The sequence below is a fragment of the Excalfactoria chinensis genome, chromosome 21 (genome assembly GCF_039878825.1).
Source record: "Excalfactoria chinensis isolate bCotChi1 chromosome 21, bCotChi1.hap2, whole genome shotgun sequence".
Classification (NCBI taxonomy): domain Eukaryota; kingdom Metazoa; phylum Chordata; class Aves; order Galliformes; family Phasianidae; genus Excalfactoria; species Excalfactoria chinensis.
The window spans coordinates 3,841,429-3,865,359 of record NC_092845.1 but is presented as its reverse complement, the minus strand read 5'-3'; the positions used below and the strand labels follow the sequence as shown (position 1 = coordinate 3,865,359).

Genomic DNA, 23,931 nt, shown 5'->3' with positions numbered 1-23,931 from the left:
AGGCAACGCTTTATCTTCCCCTTATCACCCTCTCGCTCTCCTCTCTTCTCCCACCTCCACCCACATCCCTCTGCTAAATGATGCTCATATCCCATCTGCGGAGTGAACTGTCAGGAGGCCACGAACGTCACCGATCACCCATCAGAGACAGCACTATCTGCTCCCTGCAGCAGGAAAAGGGAAAGCGAGACCAGCTGGGGCTGCACATGGGGCCAGAGCACATCTGCCAGGAGCAGCAACGCCGGCAGCTCCTCCCGACCCTGCTCAGGGTAAGGAAATAAGAGAGACATCAATTTCCAGAGCTCGGAGCCAAAACCCAATGTTCACCTTCTTTAAGTGTAATTTATTCAAGCTGTTTTATAACTGCGGATCCCAGCAGAGATGGAGAGGTCACAGCTGGAGCAATAACAATAATAATAAAAAATACTTAACTCAGAAGAGTATCTTGCGTGAGTTCATCGTCCACTGGGGAGATGCCTTTTTTTCTAGCTAAGGTGTTTTAAAGAAAACCAAGACAGAACCGCAAGGAAGGTGTTCATGAGCAAGGACAGGATGAAAGCAGCTTGTCCCAAAACCCATCCAGCCCCAGTTCCTGCTCAACAAGCACTCAAACCCAGGTGTGCACCTCTCATAGCAGGGTGAGTTTCTCCATCTCTGCCCCTTTCCCCAACTCACCACACTGATGCTACAGCTCAGCTCCATGCGCTGCCAGAACCCATCCAGCTGAGGGCTGCAGGCACAGAGTTCCCCTTTTTGGGCTCATTTCCAAGCTTTCTACTAATTCTAGCCCTAGAGAGCACAGCCTGGGCAAAAACTTCACTGCAAGCTCAACCAACTTCATTGCATTGAGCAAACCTTCATGGGGGCGGGGGGGAGGAGAAGGGGCTCTGCACCCCTCTGTACATGAACCCAATTAGGCACATGCCGAGGAAAGGGTGTATGTATATTAGATTTTAATTAAGCAGTGTTAATTATAATCTATGAGATGTGCTTACTGCTTATCTGATAATTATGAGAAAGCCAATTTGGCTGCTGGCTTGTGACTAATTAAGTGGAATTAGTAATGATAATTATAGATTTAATTTTTGTTTGCCTTTATTGGCAATGGGGGTAAAATGGTTTGGAGGGCTGCAGGGAAAGGGGTGAGAAACACCAAGGGAAAAGATGGCCCCATGGCTTCATAAGAAAAGTGCATTTTCAGCAAGAAAAAAACCCACAAATAAGGCTTTTTCTTTTTTGCCAGCCCGTCTGCAGGCTGCTTTGGGTCTGTGAATAGGGCTGGAAATGGGGTAATTGTCGAGGTTGGGCTTTTCTGCCCCACAAACAGCAATCCCCCCCATTGGTGCTGTGGGGATGGGGCAGTGCTGAGCCTGGGGAGGCGACAGCAGGAGCCCTTCCACCAACCCCCCCATCATCCAACCCCATTGAGGGGGGAATCGTCCCTTCCCAACAAAATGTCAACATCTCCCATTTGTGTCCTGAATCATCACCAACCCCTTTTTGGAAATGTCAGAACTCAGACTTTAGGGGATTACTGAAGGAGGTGAGAATTGGAGGCTGCAGCTTCGAGCTGCGGCGTTCCCCTTTCCAGCCCACATTGCCCCAACTCCAAGCTGCCAGGAAGGAAATAAAGGAAATATTAAGACAATTTTTGGATGCTGGCTTTTTTTTTTTCCCCTCGTGGTGTCATTTACAGGATGTGAAATAAATACTAAACGTTACTCTGTGGCTGTGAGTCTCCTCGGAATGCATCACCCTCCATGGCTGAACACTTGCCACAGGCTGCCAAAGTGGCCCCCAAACATTATATGACAGCGTGAAAAGGCAAAGAATCAAATTACAAAGAAATGGAGGGGAAAAAAAGTAATAATGACACACTGCAGCTGGATATTTTAAAAGGCCAAAGGAACTTGCAGCTGCATGACACCATGTGGAGCCATGCAAGCTCAGCTAATGATAACTGAATCTCCTGCTGTAGGGGTGAGCCTGGCTGTGATTCATGGCTGTGCATGGGATGGGAGCGACCTGGGAAGCTCAATGGGGTGGTGGGGTGAGAGAGCAGACCACGCTGTGCTCCATTCCCCACTGCAAAGGGGCAGAAGGCAGAGCTTGCTGTGCCCATGCGCCCGCTCCTTCACATGAGCGGCGTTCCTAATGCCTAACTAAATAATACATGGCAACATCAGGTATAAATTACAGGCGGCAAGGAGGGAAGACAATGCTGGCTGAATGCATTAAGGCAGCAGCCCGCGTGCAGCGCGGCTCATTTGCAAGATGCCGCTGCAAAGTGCTGTGCTCCCGCTGCTGAGCCCGCAGGTAGCAGCACGGAGAGCTGCAGGGCCAGCTCTGTGCAGGGTTTGGCTTGAGGAAAAGCACCTGACCTGACTGCAAAGCTGCTTCTGGCATCAAAGCGGGGCGTTCCTGGGGAGCAGACTCCCAGCCAAGGCATTGCTATTTGCATGCTGGATGAATCCCCGGAGCTGATTGCCACAGCCTGAAATAGGAACTGCACCCAGGTACTGCACATCAGTTTCAAACTAAAAGAGGGGGAATTTAGACCGAGCACAAGTAAAAAGTTTGGGTTTTTATAAATAAGGGTAGTGTAGTGAAGCACTGGAACAGACTGCCCAGAGAGGTGCCCTATCAGACTGGATGGGGCTCTGAGCACCCTACAGGACCAAAGTGAACTCCTCTACATTGAAAAGCAACCAGCAATTCCAACATCATTAAAGAAGCAAAACCCAAAGGTGGAGCAAAGGGCAGCCAAAGCTCCTTTCCCCAGGGATTTCCAAGCAACCACCAAATGCCAAGGGTACTCTGCAAACTCCCCCCATAGCGTCCACCCCAAGCAGTGCAGCACAACCCATTGCAACCAGGCTGAGCATCAACTCCAAGAGCATTTGCTGAATCACGCTCTCAGGGTCCTGCACTTAATTCCTCTGCAATGCATTTAATACCTTTGCTTCCTGTCCTAAAGAGCTCTGGGATTCACTGGACGGAGAGTGCAAACAGCTTTGACTCCAAGCCCGTGCTCAGCTTTACAAGGAAATCATTCATTTGGATTTCCCTGATGAGCACTAAGGTAAAGCAGGTCAGTATCCAGCCTTACAGATATAAATAATAGTTGTGAGATGAACCAGCTCTGAGCCCTCCAGATCTCTTGCTGAACACTTCTACGCAGGGCTGGCCAAGGATGCATTGCTGAGTGCTCACTTACCCCTCAGAAAATAGGAAAAATGGGGTTTTAAGAGAAAAATGCTTCATAATACCAGACAAGCTGTTGGATAAGGAGAAGACAAGACAGAAGGCCGGAGACGGTAAAAGCCACAGCTTGTAATTTCACTGCATCTCCTCTACTCAATAAACGGGTTTCAGTCGGAGCATCTCCTCCATCCAACCCAAAAAGGAGCTGAAGGGTGAGCTGATTGCATTGATCACACACACATATTTCCCTGGCAAGGAAAGCAGACCCGTCTACTGCTGCTCCCATCCAAAGGGCTCCGCTGCCTTATTATGGGAATATGGCCAGCAGCTCGGGGCCAGGGAGCAGGACTGCAGGGGATTCACTGCTCCCCGAGCGGCACAAAGATGTGCAGGGAGAGCACAGCAGCAGCAGCTGCTCAGCCTCATCCCCAGCACTGATGCAACACAGGATCCTCCTCACTCAGCTACTGTTAACCCTACTGAGAGCAACACATGCAGTAAGGTCACGGGGAACTGGGGCTGCCCTGCACGGCCATTAACCCCCGAGGAAATCCCCTGTTACCCAGCAGCGTGCTCCTTTCAGCCAGCAGCCTCCTCCTTCCCTGCAAGAGGCTGAGCTGAGCCTGCTGCGGTGTCTTCGAAGGAGAAGGCTATCAGCTCCAAACAGCCGAGACCTTTAGCTCAAATCCATTAATCCTCTTTATTAAACCCAGGTCACCTCTGAGTCCTGGCAAATTAACCAGCATCTCCCCACTGCAAGTACATCAAGAGGAAACGCTCTGTACATCGCCTGTAATTTTCATGGACCAGGGCTCCGGGGTCAGAGGGCTTCCCGAGCTCCATTCTCTGCCTTTGTCAATTTAAAAGGGAACATCAGCTGGTTCTTGTATAAATTACTGGAGAGGCAGAGCAGGGGCTGCGGGGCAGTCTGCAGCCTCCAGCCACAACACCATCCCCATCCTGCCCCAGGTGAAAGCACGGCAAGGCCACAAGCATCAATAAACAGGGCTGGGGACATCCCCTGAGCGCAGCCACCAGCAACCAACAGTGGTTGGGCACCAGGTGCTGAGCCTGGCATCCACCAAGGCTCCTTTGGCCCCTTGCCTTCATACTGCTGCTAATAAATGCCACGTCCCCATGCCAGCCCAGCTGGGAAGTGAGAAAAAGAGCCTGGGAGGGCTTTGCTCCAGCTCAGAAGTGGGTGGAAAATTGTCGCCTTGTTCCCTAAAATTCCACCGTTTGAAACATCTCCTCCCCCTTGCTGCAGTCTCCTGGTGGAGCCACTCTACTCTGAGTGCTTGCAGGGCCAGCACGGCCCCGCTGCTGAAGAGCCACGGACATTTAGCTGAGCTGGGAAGACTGCGGGCCAACTGCATTGTAAGCACTGTGATAAACCCGGGAGGAGAGCTCCAGTGTGGGGAATGGAGGCTACGGGCTGGGAACCAGAGCAGAGACTTTTAAATCTCCCAGCCGCCAGCTTGCGTCGCAGCTTTAGTTTCTTATTAAAAAGACAATTTCTTGCTGTATTTAATCACTGCAAGGTCATTGCAGTGACAGTTGTCAGCATCCCAACCCAGGAGCTGGTGGAACACAAACCCCATCCTGCTGACCAGATAAAGGACCCGGCGCTGGGTCTCATCTCCTTGTTTGCAGTCGCGAGGTGCCCACCTCTGTGTGCAGATGAAGGTGTGGGTGGGTCGGTGTCAGCACCCCGCGGGTGCTCGGGGAAGCTGCTGTTCTCTCTGCTCATCAGGAGCCCCAAGGAGAGAAATTGCATCGTTCCCTTTGCGGCCCTCTGCCCACCTCGAACCAATTTCTCTTCCTTTTAATTCAATTCAGCTCCTCCTGACCTTGGCTGGCTGGTGTTGCAGAGTTTCTCTCAACAGATAGCACCAATTACAGAGGTGCGAAAATGGAAGGCTTTCAATTTGGAGAACAAACCCAAGGAACTGGAACTTTATTGAACTGAGAAACAGGGGGTGGAAACGGGGGAGAGGATGGGGCCACAGGCTCAGAAATATTCCTTATATTCACATCAGAAACCAAATGTTGTAACTATTTCCTTTAGAGGGGAAGGTCTTGCCATAAAGAAAGCAGGGCTGCCCCGAGACGTAAAAGCTCTCCTCTCCATCCCTATCTCTGCCATCTCCTCCATCCATGCACCAAAACTCACCTGATCCAGATGCAACCCACCTCTGCAGCAGCACAGAGGACAACATCACGCCACAAAGCTGGTCTGCCACCCCAACACAAAGAGCAACGAGGTCCTCCCAGCCACATTTTGGCTGGCTGGCACATCAGGGCTGGCTCAGCATTCCTCTTTTGGATACTTCCCTCCCAAGCTCCAGCCCCCTAAGGGCCAACACAAGGGACGAGCAGCTCATTCTGGCCTCTCTAAAGAGCTTCCATGAGCTCTCAGGCTCGTGGCTTTGCAGCCAGCACGTAGCAGCACCTCCTGGATCCCCAGCCAAGCCGCGACCACAGCTCCCCCCAACGACTGCCCATAAATCCTCCTAGTCAGTAAACAGCCGAATTACGGCTCCCCACCATTGCTTAGCTGCTTTTGACACTAATTGCTCTGCGGAGTGTGTGCAACTGGCAACACCTTATTAAAAGTGAAATATATTATACTGTCCACTTATTGCTACTTTATAAAGATAAAGCGCCCCGACTATAGGGAAAGGCTGGCAAAGGCATCCAGCAGCAACCCTGGAGCAGCCGGCGGACACTCCAGCGCACAGAGCAGAAGCACGGCGAGCATTACTGGGATAAATGTGTGCTCTCAGTTCAACTGCAGAGTGTTTCCATTTTGAGCCCAAGGGTTGAGAGAAGAGAGTGCTTGAGAATTTTCCCTCTCTGTTCGCCTCCTGGTTTCAGCTCTCAGATCACTGCTCTCAGACCTATGGAGAAGTCGGATGGAGACGAGGCACGGAAGGACAAGGGCACCCAGAACATGCTGCCCTCCTGCCTACACCAAGAGCAGCAAAGAGTGCCCATTGACTCACAAAGCCACGTTTGCTGCCTGCTAGTCACCAACCAGTACTCAGCAACCTTCAGACATCACCCTGGGCATCACAGCTCTGACAGCCCCCAAGGACAAGCCTTGGTGCCCCAGCCCCATTTCAACACAGCAAAGAAACGTTGGGGTTCAATGCACTGCTCTCAGTCTTTTTGACTGTGTTTCTCAAAGGATGAATCTGAAACCTGCTGTTTCACAAGGAAAAACACGTAGGAGCCTCCAGTTCAGATTTGGAACTACAGCGAGGACACGTCTTTTAACACATCTCTCCATGCATGCCTTAGGCAAGTCATTCTCCCTCTTTATTCCTTGGCTTCCCTGTCTGCACAAACAGGAACCATGAAATCTCTCTTCTTCGTGAAGTGTTTTAAGATCTACAAGAACAACCACGACACACGAGCAAAACCCGATACCACATTTCAGTAATGAATATTTCCATTTGGTCCCTCAAGCTTCCCCTCACCACCTCATTCGGAGAGGATTTTTCCTCTTGTTTTCTTAATTAATATGTTGTTTCTAGTTGGGAACGTGACAGCCAGCAGAAGACAGGAGGAAGGCAAACACAGGGGATGCCACCAAAGGGTTCTGCAGCCTGGAGAGCTCACAGAGAGGATGTACAGAAAGCTATGGGCTTCAAGGGGGAAAATATCAGCTTCTGGGAATTTGTTTGGTGTAAAAATGGAGATGTTCCTCATGCACATCACAAGAGTCATTACATCCACATCCCGCGTGCACACTGCGGAGCGCAGGTACTGTTAGTTATCACTTATTGGTTATTTCCCATGTGGCAGAGACACAGAGCCACCCCCATCAGCTCCGAGCACTGCGGGCGCAGAGGCTGCGCTTCGGGTCCTATAGGAAATGGTGTGTCCTAAGCAACGTATCTGAAATATCCAGACTCTCTGGTTCAACAAGTTCAAATCCAAGCAGGATCGATACCTTCTCACTCCTGAGGTATCAGCAGGTAATTGGGTATCACGCAGTGATGAGCAACCTAGTTTGCTCAGAAGCTGCAAACTTTAATCTTCATCCATTCCTGCTACGCAGAATGGAGAGGGAGGAACAGATCAAAGGAGAACAGATCAAATTCAGCTGCGTTTGGACACAGATTGCAGAAAAAAAGGGACCCATTCTTAAGCAAAACGGCTCAGGCTTCTAAGGCTCAACATCTTGGTAAGACTCGAGCACAGTATCTCAGACATTGCTGATCCTTGTGCAGCCACCTACAGTCTCAGCACCGCCTCCCTCAGCTTTGGGGCTGCTCCTGATCCCCTGACCTTGCAGACAGCCAAGTTGACACAGCAGCACTCTCCACCTCTGCAACACCTACACCCACCTCCAGCTCACAGCCGTGGTCCTGTCTCCAAACCAAAGGGGCCCATACCAGGGGGTCCCATCACTATATCCTGTGTCACTGGTGCTGGTGAGGACAAGGAGATGCTACCCCATGCTTCACAGGCTGGAAGGTGCCACCTGGCTGCAGAAGATTGCCACCTTGGCCACATTAAGGGACGAGGCAGATGGATGGGCAGAGACAGACAGAAGAACGCCACGGGCAGCAGAACGACCTGCTTGACAGATTTCCCTACTGATCAAAGCTAACTTCGCTCAGGGGTTTTGACATCTGATTAATTACATCGCACCAGCTTGCTCCAAAGGTTCCGTTTCAGCAGTCCTCACCTCCCATGCTCATGGAGCTCTGCAGCAGAACCTGGTGCCAGCAGAGGAGGGACAGTGGGAGGGCAGCTCTGCCAAATGCCCTGCTCTGTCCCTGTATGCCCTGAGATAAGGAGGGGACGGCTGGGAGCAGAGCCCCCTTTGTCTGCAGAGTGTTTGTCGCGGGCAGATAGGACACATCTGCCTCACAATGACATTTTGGTGACCAAATTAACATGCGCCGCCATGGAGACTAAATGTCATTAGCCTCATTAGAAGCGATCGCATGAAAATAAAGACAAAAAAAAAAAATATATAGAAATTCAAGTGAAAATTAACCAAAGCCATTCAATAAAACAACGGGGAGATCCAACGGGGAGCAGACAGCCAACGCCAACAGCGTGGGATGGGAAGGGGTTGGGTAGAGGTCTCCATGGGCTCTGCTGTCACATCCAGTCCGGATGCAGCCAGCACTGCCATACGTAGTCAGACACATGCCTGGGATACATCCATGCATGGCTGTGTATAACAGGGACTGGGTTTTTTTTAGCAGCATCCAACTCCAGGTTTCTCTCCCATTCAATTGCTAGCCAACGCCAACTGCGTTTTGCTTATGTGCTGTGACAAGACTGCTGCACAAGGTGGAAGGATTAGTGGAGTAAGTATTGTTTTGCCCTTGTAAAGCAAAGCATTTCTCCTGTAGCCCCTCTTGCTATGCAAACGCCATTTCCTTTGGGGAGGGAGAAGTCAGAGGGCCCTTGCAAGATCCTGCTTATGACAGAGCAGATTTGAAAGCCCGGAGATCTCCTTCCCCCTCCTTCCCTTCTGTCAAAAATTATAATCATCATTTTCCAGCTTGCTGAACAATCAAAGTGTGGCCTATATTCGCTGGAGCTCCTTCCACACGCTACATGCATAGCAACAAGTATAGGAAACAAAAGCCAGAAGTAAACAGCAGCACAAGAAGAGGCGATGGGATGGCAGGTGGGCACGGATGAAGGCTCCTTGGAGGCACCGTGTGGGATGCACAGCATCGACCCCCCCCCCCTCCATTGGTGCTGCTCTGGGAGCCTGAAGCCTGCTATGATGACCCCCTCTATGGTCTGCAAGGAACACGGTGATGAAACATCCCTGCTCCTTGCAGAGCAGTTGGCCTAAATGACCTTTGAAGGTCCCTTCCAACTCAAATGGTTCCATGCCTACAGTAAATGCACCCGGGCCATTTTATTAGTGGTCACGGCAACATTCCTGCTGTCACAGAAGGGAGTCCAGCCCTTTTGCTGTAGGTTCACTTGGTCCACAAGCAGCTGCTGACTTTGCCACCATGAAGGAACCCACAGTCCCCAACTCAAATAACCCTACGTGCCCCACTAGGAGGCTTTACCCCATGTTAAACACACCAGTGCCCAGCCCAGGCCAACAGGACAGACCTCCTGTTGTTTTTCACCCCAGACCAGCACACTCCAGCCTCAGCATCCATCCCAAAGCACAGACCCTGCAGGGCAATGTACTGGGCTCCCCTTCCCTGCGGATTGCAGCACGCTTCCATCTCCAGAGCTGTCAATCCAGCACTTCTCACTAGCGCTGAATTCACAGAAAAGTAAACCTAAAAATAACTCTTTCTTTTTCCCTTCCCTCCTTTCCTTGCCTCATCACACACGTGTCCCGCAGGCACATGACTGTGCTGTGCAGGCAACAAGTCCAGCATCCCTGTATGGCCCCAATGACACATCGATGGCACCGCATCAGGCTGAGCCCTGCTGCCCAGGGCTGATGCATCCAGCCATGGAATCCAACCCACAGGGATTCAGTCACCCTTAGAGCATGGTAAGACGTTCCCAGAGCAGGTAAGGGTTTCTTTCCTCTAAGTAAAGGGGAAAAAAAATGAGAAAGGGAGAGAAAAAAAAAGGAGTTTCCTTAAAAACCCACCCACTGAGAAGCAAGTGTCAAAGCCACCTCTGTATGTGCAGTTGCTGCATTGGTAATTATAAGTACCATGCCTTCATTAGAGAAAGGGAGGGAAGGAGATTTGTGGCAGAGCTGTTATTATTTTTAAGTTTAAACAAGAAAAGAAAAAAAAAGAAGACAAGTTTGACAGCTGAGATCGCAGCCCACCCTGCACACACACACACACAGCTGGGAGCAGCATTGGGATTTGCCTGTCTGGGAATGGGAAAAGGAGAGGGCTGCAAAGCCTGGGCTGACCGCAGGGAGAATGGTCAGCTTTGGGCACAGATGACCCCATAGACTTTGATAAGGAAAACATATATATGTGTGTGTACGTATCTATATGTATGTACAGAAGGTACTTGGTTTTGGTGGGGATCCCTTTTGGGGTCAGGATGGTGGGTGACCACCAGCTCTATGTGCAAACACAGGCTCTAACCACACCAAGCACAAACTTCAAATTGAATATTCAAGTGTATAATATGAACGCAAGCTGTTTATGCAACTTAAGATCCACCATAACCAAACATTCAGGCCTTTGGGGAAGATATTCAAAGGCGGCAGTTAATGTACCCAGCTCCCATTGGTGCCTTTGAACCATTTCTCTCATTTCAGCCTCAATGTCAGCACTTCACAGAGACTCACACCAGCAGACTCCTCCATCCAGCTGTTTGCAGCCACAGAACGACGCACAGAGGGGATGCTGTCAAAGGGAATCTGCTGGAATAAGCAAAGCAAGATCCTCCAGTTTGGTGCACTCTGGAAGGCAGCCACCAGAGAACAGCCCCAGAGCCCGTAGGACAAACTGTTCCAGAAGCTTACAATGCAGTAGGTTTGCACTGAGGAGAAGCTGCATTTGCTCCTTCTTCTCTACCACGTTCCTTCCTGATGCCACTTGGAAAGGTGAGCAAATGGGAGCCAAGGGCATAGGACCGCTAATGGGATCTGTTCCCCAACATCTCTGACTGATGGAGGGCTGATGGTCACAGCAGCGCAGTCGCGACCATCCCCAGCCTTTGAAAGAGCTCTGAAAATCCCTTTTAGTCTACGTTGGAATGACACTGGAGCAGAACTAATGTGCTCCAGGTACTTATTCTTTGGCTTAGTTGTAGGGATCAGCAGCTCTCTGCCAGTCTTGCGTGCTCCTTGGCAGGGGGGGGTCACAGCTGTGCCCCATGTGGGCACCCTAGCAGCCCCCAAGCCCAGCCATCGCACCCGAACAGGGAGCAAAAACCCTCTGCAACTCCTGCAATGCCTATTTCCTCATTTTAGACTGGATTCTCATCCACCACCAACGCCGCACAGGCCACGTGAGGCTCAGTTACAAGCGGGTGCAGAAAGCAAGTCCTACATGCAAGAGGTGACAGTAGGGCGCTGGGGACTCTGCCCAGCAGGCTCCCAGATGCCAGGACCCGCAGCACCAGGAGCAGCTGTCTTGCAGCCTGCACTGCCACAGCTCTGAGCCTGCAGGGCTGGAGCCCCAGCTGGGAAGGATCCACTGCCATGACAAGTCATTTTGCCAAGCCAGCAAAGGCAGCAACATAAATGTCTAAACAAAGCTGACACGCCATTGATTTTTGCCACCAGTAGAGCCACGATGCCACGCCATAACCGCATCCTGCCCATCAGAAAGAGCCCACCTCAGAAAGCACCCTGCCTGCCCAAAGCCACCGGGTGACAACAATATTAGCCTTAGAAATTGTTTTGCATGGGAACTTGTCTGACAAAGAAATAAAGAGCTACAGAGTAAGATGCTATCTATGACCAGAGGGGTCAGGGTTTCATTACTGCATTAACCTTTTGTGTCTTTAGATTCCACAGGAGTGAATTGGTAACGAGACAATGCGAGTCCCGGTGGGGAAAAAAATATATATATATACATCTTTCCTAACAAAGGTAAAAGGGGGGAAATAAAAAGGAAAAGCAAAGAACAGAGGCGGGAGAGAAAGAGGAGAAAAAAAACTGGCAAATAAGCTATTACAGCTAATAATAACTTGGCAATGCTATTTTCTGCAGGAGCCTTCAAGTTGTGATGTTTCCCTTCACTCTAATTACACCTCTAAAAGCAGGTTCCCTTCTCACTTTAACCACCCCATGAGAAACTCCCGCAGGATGCACACACAAATGGTGAGGAAAAGAGTTCACACTTCACAAACAGCCTCTGCATATCCCAGGGGAGCATCACCTGCACAGAGCACGTGGGATTCTGCTTGGGAAAAAAAATAAACAGTGCTAAAAACCCAATGGAAGATGCAGACCTCAGGGGTCGGAAAGGGACCAAGGCAGCAGCTTGGCACACCAGAATGGTTTCCTTCCTCCACTGCAGGCAGCAGGTTTCAGTGTGATGGATTAACAGCTGAGCCCAGCTGGGCAAATTCCTAGGCTGGTTTGGCTCAAGGGACATTCAAAGCCAAAGCAGATATTGCTGCTCAATATAAATAAGAAGGGAAAGCTACAACGGCAAAGCGCAGATCAAGAAATCTCTCCCAAGTTATTGGAGGCTTAACTGGCACGGTCCTTTTTGCTTCTGGATGCTGCCTTGCATCCATTTCATTGCAATTTCAACCCAACAGCACTGGGCAGGGAAGCTGCCCCCACACCAGGAAAACTCAATGCCATGTTTTGCTCAAGATAAGACATTGCAATACTTCCCCTTCAAATCCCTTGTACTCTCCAATGGATGAGTGCATCATCCCCACTCTCACGTGCTCTCTGCTGTGCTATAGGTGAACCATTTTGGCTCGTGGTGTTACTGGGGGAGCTAAAGACAACACATGAAAGGCAATGCTGTAGGAGGTCCTCCATTGGCACGTCTTGCCCAGCCCACGCTTGCCTAACACACATCACGTCACCCTGCCATCAGAGCGAGCATCAGTGGGAACCAAACATCAATCAGCAGCATCCAGCCCATGTCAGTGGTTGCTTCCCATGGCTGTGGCACCCCTGGATACAGACGGTCCCATGATGTGAGCCTCCAGCAGCAACTTTGAGCCTGAGCACTCCAGTGCTCATCACAGCTGTGGTGAGTTCTGTCTTCCAGCTATGACACAGCTCATCTCCCCCCCCTTCCAGTTTCTCACGCGCCAGCCCAGCACAGAGAAGCAGTGGAACTAAACCACAGAGAGCAGCTCAAATTGCAGCTGCACATCTTCCCTGCCCTCCTGAGTCCAACATAATTCTCACTGACAGTCATGAAAAACACATGTTGGGCTGAGATAGGATCCGAGCCTCAACATCCAGTCCCCATCTGTTTCAACAGGGGCCGCAATCTTTTCAGCTGCTAGAAGCACGTATCCTTGTCTGAAAATACCAGTGACTTGTCCCCCAGGAGCAGCTCTGCTGCCCACCCTGCTGCTCCCCCCTCCCCATGGATGCACTGCAGGGCTGTGCTCACTGCCCCATTGCTGAGCATCAGCTCGGAGCCGGTGCTCAATGCAAACCTCACGTCTCCCCCTCATCCTGGTGAGCAGAGGGGATGAGGCCAGTCTGCATTTTGGGAGCCTCCAGCCCAGCTCGCAGCAGCTGAGCACCTTTGCTGCAGGTGGGATCATTCTTGTGGGCACCCACATCGGGGGCTTCATATTCACTTTGCAAAAGGACGCACAAGGCAGACAGCCCGGTTTGCCCGGTGGCAATCAGCAGGGATGTGGGGGAGCAGGGAGAACAGCACGACAGCTCACAAGAGGAGAGAGGGATGCAGGAGATGCCCAACTTGGAACAGGAAAAAGCTGCGTGATCCCACCACGTCTAGACAGGGTTTAGACAGAGGAATCGGCTCTTCACATCCAGGCGGCACACACACTCAGTGCAATGCCACCCTTCTGCACTGCCAGCACCCAGAGCTCTCTCCAGAGGCCAGCTTGCTGCCTTGAACCCTGCTGCAAGCGCTCGGCAAGCCCTGCTGCAGAGCAACTCGCAGCTGCGTGCAGCCGTGCGCTATGGGCATGAAGTCCGGGTACCCCCAGCACGCACCACCACCCCTCCATCCTCTGCACTGCTCCCCCCCCGGCCCCGGAGGGGAGCAAAGCTTCCCTCAGTGCCTACCTGGGATGAAGAGCAGGGCAGTGGTGGCGGTGAAGATGATCCAGCAGGCAGGATGGTACATCTTGGAGCTGCGGTCGGCTGGCGGCTGATTTGCTTGCTGCTTGCTGCTGCTGCCGCCGCTGCTGCTTTCGTCTGCGTTGAATGCTGAGCAGGTTTAAATCCAATGTTTGCAGTGGGAGGGAGACTGAGTTAGCGAGCTGGGGAGAGAGAGAGAGACGGGAGCAGGCAGTCAGAGGCTCCGATTTTTCCTTGCACACACACACGCGCAACTAGCCCGAGAAGCACCGGGCTCCGACCGTGCACGGGGAAGCAGACCTCCTACCAGGCACCCATTGGTTCGGGTTGCTGACTGACACCCGCACACTCTCTCCGTGCCACCGGGGAGTTAAACACGGGCATCACCCCCCCAGGCACCGGACCCGCACGTCCCACGGCTGCCTTCAGCCCAGCAGCAGCGCTGTGTGCACGGGGCTGTGCCCACACCGTGCCCCCAGCTGGGGCTGGCAGCCCCCCAGCTCGCCCCTTGCAAGGCCCCCCTGGGAGCAGCCGGCAGCTCTGCCTGCTGCCAAGGGAGGCGAGCAGAGGCTCCGAGCTTGGGAGCGTGAGTGGGTGGCTTCTGCACAAAAACCTGACACAGAGAACTGTCTCCATGCATCCCAACCAGAGCTCTATTTTTTTCCCCCTTCTGTGCATTAAACGTCTCCCAAACGATGCCCAGAACGGGGCTGTCTGCTCTTGCTGCCCCCCAAACTGATACCACCCAGCTTCCCCCAAAGCAGAGTTTCTAAGTCCCCTCCCTGACCCCCGCTGCCCCCCTGATCACATTCCCACACTGCTGCCCATCCCCAACACGCAGCCATCCATCCCTCTGCCACATGCCACAGCTCCATCCCCAGCTTCCTAATGGGGGCACAGTGATATCTGCCCACCAAAGTGGCCCCCCTTCACTCAGCCACCCCCCAGCTCAGTGCATTTTTGCACCCCCAGGGACTGGCTGTGCCGCGCTGTTAAGAAGTTTCCAAATGGAATAAAGCTGCTTTTGACATTCTCCAAACAACAGAAAGAGTTTCTTGTTTCATATTCATCACAGCTTTGTTAAAAATATATCGTGAGCCTTTTAAAATGCATAAAGGCAAACTAAAACGGCTCCTTTGGCACAACACCACCTCCTTCCCCATTACTTTTAGGCTGTTAAGTCTTACTTTTTTAATTGCAGGCCAGCCTGAAGGTGCTTTTAGGCCAAGACTTTGCACTTGTAGCTCCGTGCTCACTTTCTGGCACCATGAGATCCACATGTTGCCCTCTCCCATCCCACTGTTTTGCTCTGCTTCCCCTTTTGGTACCTCTTTTTCCACCATCCCTCATCCTAGGGGCACAGCACTGTGACCTCCCTTCTCCCTTCACACCCCTTTTGGCCTTAAACAAACATTTTATCTGCCAATAAAACATAAAACCAAACAGAAAAGCCCATCACTTCCCCCCCCCCCATAAAGAAAGGAGCAGGACAAGCACTTCCCATGGGCAACACTGCAACCACAGCACTCACCCAATGAGGGATGGAAGCCAAACATGCACCAGCAGGACAAACTTGGGCAGCATTTCACCCATCCATCTCTATTCATTTCCTATTCTCCGTGAATAAACCACAACTTCTTAAAAAGCTTTTAACTCAACCCCATTCCCACTTCATCCCCACCCCTTTAGGTGAGTTGGTGCACGCTGCAGCGAAAGCGCCCGGGGATTTTTATCTTTTAATGGGAGTAAAGCCACATCATTCACAACAGCCTTGACCTCTGGAAGAGCTAAATCATTGCATTGAGCAAAGGAAAAAAAAAAACCAAGCAGCCTCGTTCAGCCTGAGATGAGCACGGCAATGTTTCACTGCTGGATTGACACCCAAATGGCCGACACTGAGCGATTCTGTTCTCTCAAGTGAGCCCATGAAGCTCAGCCCCCCCCACCATTCTGTCAACCAAGAGGGATTTGGGGGGCACAAGACCCTGCATGGCCATTGAGTGAGCCAGCTCCCCCTACATCCATCCCCCAGACCCCAAAGGCATCACCACCCATTGCTTCACACAGCATTTGGGAAGCCCACTCAAGTTCAAAACACGCTATGGTTATCCTCACCCAAAGGAACAAAGAAATAATTCCTAATTAACGACCTGATGGGCTCAGAACGAGCGTGCTGCTCTGCTTTCAGAACCAGAGCTGAAAAGCTATATTTGGGCACATTCTGAAACAACACATTCTTACTTCTCCTCCTCCCACAACATTCCTCCCGTATGCTCAGGCTTGCATTTCACCCCCCCCCCCATACCTTGCAATAACTATGAAACAAACCCAGCACACGTTTAGCTGCTCTCCTTGCTGGTTAAACAAGCACAGCACTAAGCACAGCCTAAGACCAGACTTCCAGGACATCACCGCTTTTGCTTTCCCATCTGTAAAATGGGAACAACCGTGCTTGGGCAAAAGCATCTGTTGCTGTTCACTAGTGCAGGGCTGAACAGGGAACTGGCCTGTTGTGTTTGATTTCCAAGACAAAATAAAAGATGTATAAATACGTACTTCACCGGTGGAGCTTTTCTGGGATGTTTGGGGGATGTATGGGGTTGTTTGTTTCTTGATATAAAGCGCAGAATTTAAACCATATTCAAATTTGACAGCAGCGCTGGATCAAAAAGGAGACATTATGGTCTGCTGGGCACATTTAAACACCATTTCAATGTGTGTCTGCAGTATTTATCCCAAGCTGTCCTAATGCATATTTACATCTGGGAACCACCCTCCCAGACTCATGGGGGAATAATACACTGTCTTAAGGAGCTGGAGATCCCACGACCCTCTCCTTGCAGCCTTCCTAGTATGATGGGACAGAGCATCATGCCTATAAGCATCGTGCCTATGTGCTCAGTGCCGCTGCCTCGTGCCCAGCTGCTGCTCTCTCTGCTGGCAGCGCCCTGCACAAGGCACAGCCACATCCCACCCCGTAGGGCCCCCCCTGCCACCTTCCAGCCCCCCCTTTCTTCCTGTCCCCTCGCCACTCCCCCGCCTCTCCCTGCCTGTGTTTGCATCTCTCCCTGAATGAAAGGCTACCCTTTTCTCCTTGACATCTTGTTAGAATGTGAATACAACATCTATTGATTTGCATTTCATGGAAGGAAAGGGAAAAAAGAAAAAGAAGCCTCTCTGAACTCAGAGCTACTAAAGAAGTAAACAGAAGATGCCAGCAAAGGCTGCCCTGGGAGGACTCTGCTCCCTGTGCTCAGCACGCAGCCCGGCTCCTGGTGTTCCAGCATCAGCTCCATGCACCAGAACACAGCAGCACCACAGATGCGTGTCTGCATCACCTCGTGCTGCTTCATCCTGCTGATGATCAACAGCAGACTCGCAGTAAAGGCAAATCAAGGCCAATTCAGGTGGGCTGCAGCAAAATAGAAAGGGAAGCAGGCTGGGGCTCAGCAAGCAGCGCTGCTCACCTCCCCATCAGAGATGATGATCAGAGGCATTCCTCAGGTTTGCTTTAACCTGCAGAAATAAGCCATACTGCAAAGCAAAGAGGGTCCTGCTCCCCAAAAACAGACAAGCAGAGCAGGGATGCACAAGGAGAGAAACCCCACACCATGGAATAGGAGAGAGGGAGCAGCACTGTGGGTGAAGGCTCCCTCACCTACAGCAGCGGGGTGCTGGGAGGATTAATTAGTGCTTGTAAAGCACTTTGAAGATAAAGGCGACTTGTAGGAGCGCTCACACCCAGGTGGAGATGGGGAGCAGGGAACCCAGGCGCTGCAGGGTTCCTTATCTGGAGCTCAAGCTGCAGCCCTGGCTGGGCGAGTGCTGTGCGGGTTCAGATGAAAGGGAGAATGGGAAAATTTCTGCGGCGTGCAGAAGGAAAAAAAGAGAAAAATCAAACGTGTGCTGCTTGGGAAAGGAGAAAGAGAGAGAGAGATGAAAAGACTGGATCTAAGTCTCTAAAAGCTGAGGAGACCTGCTATTGATTCTGGCTTGGGAAGAAGGGGCCTGAACAAGAGCCGGTGTGTTGTTAAGTGCACTTATCTCCTCTCGTTAGATGGCAGAATGGGGCCAGATGGACGGGGCACTAATTCCCATCACCAACCATTACCAGCCCAGTGCTGGACAAGGCACCTCTCCAAAGACGTGCTCTGAGCACGCAGCAAATCCAGGGACCCACTGCAGTGACCCCAGAGCACGGCACCACCCTGAGCCTCTATCACACCTCCCCACGAGCAGGGCAAGGTTTCATGGGGTGAAGCCATACTCATGCTAAAGCAGGATGCCCAGGACCAAGTCATTGATTTCTGAGCACTTCCAAGAACAGACACTCCACATTTCCCCCAGGCAACCTTTGCCTGACCATCCTCACCATTAAAAACAAGAAGAAAAAGCTTTCTCTTGTGTTTCAAGAGAACATCATAGAGTCAAAGGACAGCTTGGGTTGGAAGCGATCTTCAAGATCACTGAGTTCCAAGCCCAGTGCCAAAGACAGTTGTTGCCTGTTGCCTCTTGGCCTGTCTTTAGGCACCCCAAGAAGATACCAAGCCCTGTGTGTGCCCATGTGCTCCTGGCCACCCCTGAAGCCCGCAGCTCCCACCAGGTGCTCTCCAATGGGCAGCAGGGTGGGAAGAGCTGTGATGGAAGTGTCTGCACAGCCTTCAGGAGGCTCTGCCTGCTCAGGACTTGGATCTTTGACCACAGTTGTTGTCCCTTGCCACGTAGAAAACATCTCCCTCCCCATTCCATCACAAGCCAACGTTCCCTTGCCAGCAGCGAGGCAAGGTTTCCTCCTCTTGTAACCAACACACTTTTGTTCCTCTAGCTATGATCAAAACAACAGGGGGATAAAACAAACCAAACCAGGGCAGAAATGATGCATCTTGATCCATAAGCAGGAGGTGGTTCAAGGATAATCCAGGCATCACGTATCAGCTGCGTGCTTTGGAAGATGCATTTTTTTTTTATTCCCTTTTCCCACATTTTTTTTTTTATCTTTTATTCTTTTTAATGAGAGAGAAAGAAAACATTTTAAGCTTTGTTCCCTTTCATTTATCGCCAAGTTCAGTGGTTTTACTCGTCAGTCCTCTGTAGCTCAGGTAAGAACAGAGGGCTGCAGATTAAAGGGAAACACAGCAGCAAATAGAAAGCTGTCGAGATAACAGAGAGGACAAAGTCAGGAAAGACAAAGAAAGGAAGCCTGCTTTCTGCAAGATTTCCTCTTCTGGGTTTGTTTTTTTTTTTGCTACAGGTTAATCCAAAAATGAGGAGCAAGCTCTGATCCAAACACCCAGATTGGAAGTGTGGATTAGAGGGCAATAAAGCAAGAACAGAAACTCCAAGCGAGCGTCTGCCCATGGTGCTCTCACAGACACTTAATACACAGGGGATTTTATGTCAGCAGGCAGACAGGACACCAGACTGTCAGCTCCCAATAACGGTGCAAGCATGGGCAGCATAAAGCACACACCCCTCCAGCTGCAAATCCAAACCCCAAACTGACACCCCATCCCTTATTGCTGCATGGAGGCACACAGCAAGCAGCACAGGGAAGGGAAGAACAAGGATAGCCACATTGCAATCCTACCCTTTGGCACAGCTGCATGGCACAACCCTGCCCAGGGTATCTGGGTTCCATGGGGCAAAGCACAGCGCACCCCGAGCACAGCACAGTGAGCAGGTGCCAGGAGAGGGGGCACAGCTCCCTCGTGCAGCACAGAACGTATTTTCCATATGCTGCCTGATCACTTCTACGTTTCTTAAAATGCTATTGCACAGATATTTCAGAGGCATCATGGAGTGCCATCTGGTATGTTATATATTGCACCGAGCCCGGCCAATTCTGAGATACTTTTATCTCCTCCATTTCGTATGCGGCACATTGCAAGGCAAGTTGATGGGGAATGGGAGTTTGTAAAGGAATGGAACACAAGTAGAAAGGCGAGGCCCAAGGAGCCTGGCAATGCCAGCTGCTGCCCATCCATGATGGCAGAGAGGAGATCTGGGGCTGGACTCAGCCATTTTGGGAGGGCCACCATGCAAAATGCCTGCATTACCCAGGGCACAGCGTGCCTGCCTGTGACAGCAGCACTGCAGGGAAAAGCTGCCTGCAGCATCTCCCAGATGGCCTTTTCCCTGCCTTCCCCAGCTCTTCCCAGCACCGGTATGGTCCCTTTGCTCCCCACTGTGCCAACAATCCACGTAAGGGCTCCTCTTGCCATACAAACACATTCTGCAAGGGATGATGCCAATGGAAAAGAGGTAAAAAAAAGCCCCACCAACAGAGCCCATTAACACAGCAGAGATCCTTTTGTCCCTTAAGAAGCTGCGCCATTGAAATGAGCACACCCAACTCAGCACCAATGCATTCCACCTATCCAAGCTGCCCAAGCAAAGCGCAGCGCCACGCCGATAAACTGATCCCCATTTCATTAAGAAAAAAAAGATGCCATTAAAAAGTGAAATCTTTCAGATTTCCTGTGTTTTGCTGGCTCCCTCCTCTGGCACTCGGAAATACTTTTTATTTGGTAATTAGTTTGGCCGTGCGCTTGTGGCCAGCATCCTCCTCAGCCCAGCTCTTCAAAGCAAGGCAGCCTTGCTCTGCCGTCACAGATGTTTGTGAAAGCATCTTCCTCCATCCCTGTTACAGCAGGGGAATGGAGAAGGAGGATCAGAAATACAGCTCCTCCAATGCTATCCCTCAGACCCCACCTCTGGACCCTTCCCATGCAGCAAGCAAAGGAGTTTGGAGTGAGGGGAGATTTGGCCAACTCTTGATTTCAAAGCAAAACCACGACCTCCTCCTGGGGAGATGTGGATTCCAGCTCAAGCATTTTCATAAAGGTTTTGATGCCAGACGCACACTGCAGCTTCCACCTGCGTTTCATTCTTCTTTTTTTTCTTAGTTCATTAATAAGTATTAATACCTTGTTTTTCATTCGTGCTTAATATTCATCCCGGCGCTTTGATTTCTCATTTGAAAGGGACACTTCAAGGGCTTTTTCAACATTATTTTGCTATTGTTCGTGGAACTCTTCTGACAGAAAACGGCATTTCCATTCTGTTTTACAACTTGTAAACAACCTTTCCCCTTTATAAAGAAATAAAGCGTGTTTATCCAGCTACCATACACTAACAAGCAAAGAGCTACAGGGAGCCTGTTAGCTCCAGGAGCTGGAGGTGGTTGGTATCCAGAAATAGGAAATAATGTTTACTTCTTCCCTCTAAAGTTTCAAGGACTCTTGACTCCGGAGCCAAACTCCAACAGCCAAAGCCTCAGCCAACCTCCCTGTGCCACAGTGTTGATGCTTTACATTGTAGAATCACAGAACCAGTAAGGCTGGAAAAGACCATTCAGAACATCCAGCCCCAACCTGTCTGTTGGGCATAGGGGAGGTGGTTTCAGAGTAAAAGAGGGAAGATTTAGATTGGAAACGGCTTTTCCAATAAAGAGAGCAACACCCAGACACGGTGATGCCCCATCCCAGCAGAAACCCAGGGTCAGGCTGGATGGGGCTCTGAACACCTGATGGAGCTGTGAGTGTCCACGTGCAATGCAGGGATTGGGACCAGATGGCCTTTAAGGATCTGCTTTAATCTGAATGATTCAGTGAAGAAAATCTGTGAGGAGATGGAGAAGAGAAAGATGTCTGAAGCCCAAGGGATGCAGAGAGCAGCATGGAGGCAGGATGCTGCTCCACACCACTGCACACCTGAACCCTTCAGGTGCTGCTCCTCCCTCCCAGGAACAAAACATTTCACATCTGGAGAGCTCCTCCTGCCCATCAGTTATCACCCACACTGCTCTGGAATACCCAGCCCATTACAAGCTACGTGTATATTGACAAGGGGTGTGTTATTACATAAACAGATCTGCTCAGGCATCCAGTATTGACTGCTTCCAGAAGACAAAACAAAGTCTGGTGGACAGGGGGATTCATCTAGTCCCGAATTGGATAAGCACATACACAGCTGAGGCACTGAATATGGCCACCTTCCCATATCCTGAGCACCAGCTGGGAGATGGGAGGGGAAGGGAAGCCCCAAGGAGACAAGGAGGGAAGATGTAAGCATGGGAATGATGCCTCGACAAGGAGTTTGTCTGATTCTGTTCCCTTCTGGTCAAGTAACTAAAATATTCAGTAGCATGCATGCAGGGCTGGGGCATGGGAGGCACGAAAAGGGAATGTATTCCTCTGGGGACAATCAATCACAGAAGGAAGGCCTCTGGCTGCCCACTCGTGTTAATGGATGGGATTAGAGAGCTCCTTCTGGGGATCAAAGGAAAGCTCTCCCCTGGGAGCACAGCGCTGCCTGCAGCATCCACGGCTCCTTCCGCACCGATTTCCTTTGGGGGTCACCATCCCCTGGGGCTCATTAAGGATTTTGAAAGCAAACAAATCTCTCAGCAAAGGGAACCGCGCTTCAACCAGTCAGGAGTGCAACACAAGATGCCGGCGTTGTGTTATTTGATTGCAAGCCTTGGGTCTGAAGATCTAACCCCACCACCTCCCAGAAGACATACACCAGTGCATCCCCTCCGCTCCGGAGCTAATTAAACTGGAAATCAGCATTCTGCACAGTTTCAAGTCTTGTGAGGCATTCATCTCTCTATGATCAACCCATAAAAAAATAATAACTACAACTGGAGCTTGCTAGAGAAAAATCAGCTTTACAAGTCATCTGGTTTGGATCACAGGAGATCAAAACGGAGAGTGGCAGTAGCCTTGCAGCTCTTGGCCTCTGTAATAGGAACTCGCCTATTCCTCCAACTCAAAACAATCCAAAGGAGAATCGTTCTTTATAATTGTTTTTCAACTTCTCCTCCAGCTGGAGGAATAATGACTGCACAATTCTCCTAACAACATGATCATAATCTATCAGTTCTATGAACTATAGAATGAACCCAAAGAGATAATTGGAGCAGGCACTGAATGATAAACATGTCAAGATTATGATTTCTTTGCTTAAAAATGAAACGAAGATATGATTGGAAATGCCATGCTTGGGGAGTAGGAGCAATATTCCCATGCTCCATCATCTAAATTAGTTTATAATTTGCATACACTTGTATTTTTAGGCATTGTTTGAAGGCAGAAGAGCTGTAAAACGTTAAGATCCAAACATCCCCAGACTCTGTCCTTCAGTAGCACCTTTCTGAGCACAGATCTCAATGCACGGCAGAGCCCCTTGGTGCAGGCTGCTGGAGAGACCCAGGGCTTTGCTGGCTCTTGTCCTTGGGGTTTACAGCCTCAGGGACATGCTGTAAGCACACAGCTCGTACCAGCACCGGTGTCAAGCTCAGCAGCAATGAATTTTACAGTCACACCGTCCTGATGCTCCCAGAACGACGACAAATCCAGACGCTGAAATCACAGCAAAAACCTAAAGCGCAGCAAAATTCACCTCGTTTCCTGTTTTGTTACACTACTTTAGCTTTAACAACGAGCCCTCTGAGTTTAGCAGCCCGCAGTGCTTCGCTGGGGTAAGCAAAGGACTGGAATATCAGCAAAACTGAGCCGTGTCCATTGGTGGAGAGGTCGATGCCTCTGCTGGGTCAGCCACACACTGGCTCCATTTTTAGCAATGATACAAATAAATAAGGAGGGGGGGAAGCAGAAATACAGCCCCACCTGCCCTCAGCTATACAAAACCTCAGTGTGCTTTCTTCTTTCTCCCAATATCCAGGTGAGGAATACAGAGAGAGCTGGGGCAGGTTGTAATGCATGCCATCACCTCACTTCCCCACTGCCCTTATGGAAGGCGCCCCAGAGCACTCTGCAAAGCAAACTCTCTTAGATGACTGCAGCATGCAGAGCAACCTGGGACAGTAGGCACCAAGATAAGGGCTGGGGGAAGGGACATTTCTGCTCTTGGATGTATATTCTGCAAGAGCCATGAGAAAAAAGGAAAAGTCATAAAGGAAGAAAGGAGGAAGCACCAAGCCTGTCCTTTCTGCGAGAGAATAAAAAGTCCCCTTAAAGCAAGCCTAGTGAGTTAAAAGGGAATCCCTAGAGAGCCTCCATGCTCATGAACAAATTCAATTT

The 23,931-nt window shown here is 50.6% G+C and overlaps 1 protein-coding gene across 2 annotated transcripts in view; it reads right to left on the bottom strand.

The window, feature by feature from the left end:
• OPCML (opioid binding protein/cell adhesion molecule like) overlaps nt 1–14,458 on the bottom strand; it is a 234,787-nt gene extending 220,329 nt beyond the window's left edge. The window contains exons 1-2 of one of the 2 annotated variants that reach the window (XM_072354748.1): nt 14,193–14,458; nt 13,871–14,067 (exon numbers count right to left, since the gene is read on the bottom strand). In XM_072354748.1, the coding sequence (XP_072210849.1) occupies nt 13,871–13,931 (61 nt within the window). In that variant the 5' untranslated portion in view covers nt 13,932–14,067; nt 14,193–14,458. Of the gene's footprint in view, nt 1–13,870; nt 14,068–14,185 lie in introns of both variants that reach the window. The other variant, XM_072354746.1, reaches the window with a different exon arrangement.
• Between the last annotated feature and the right edge of the window lie 9,473 nt (nt 14,459–23,931).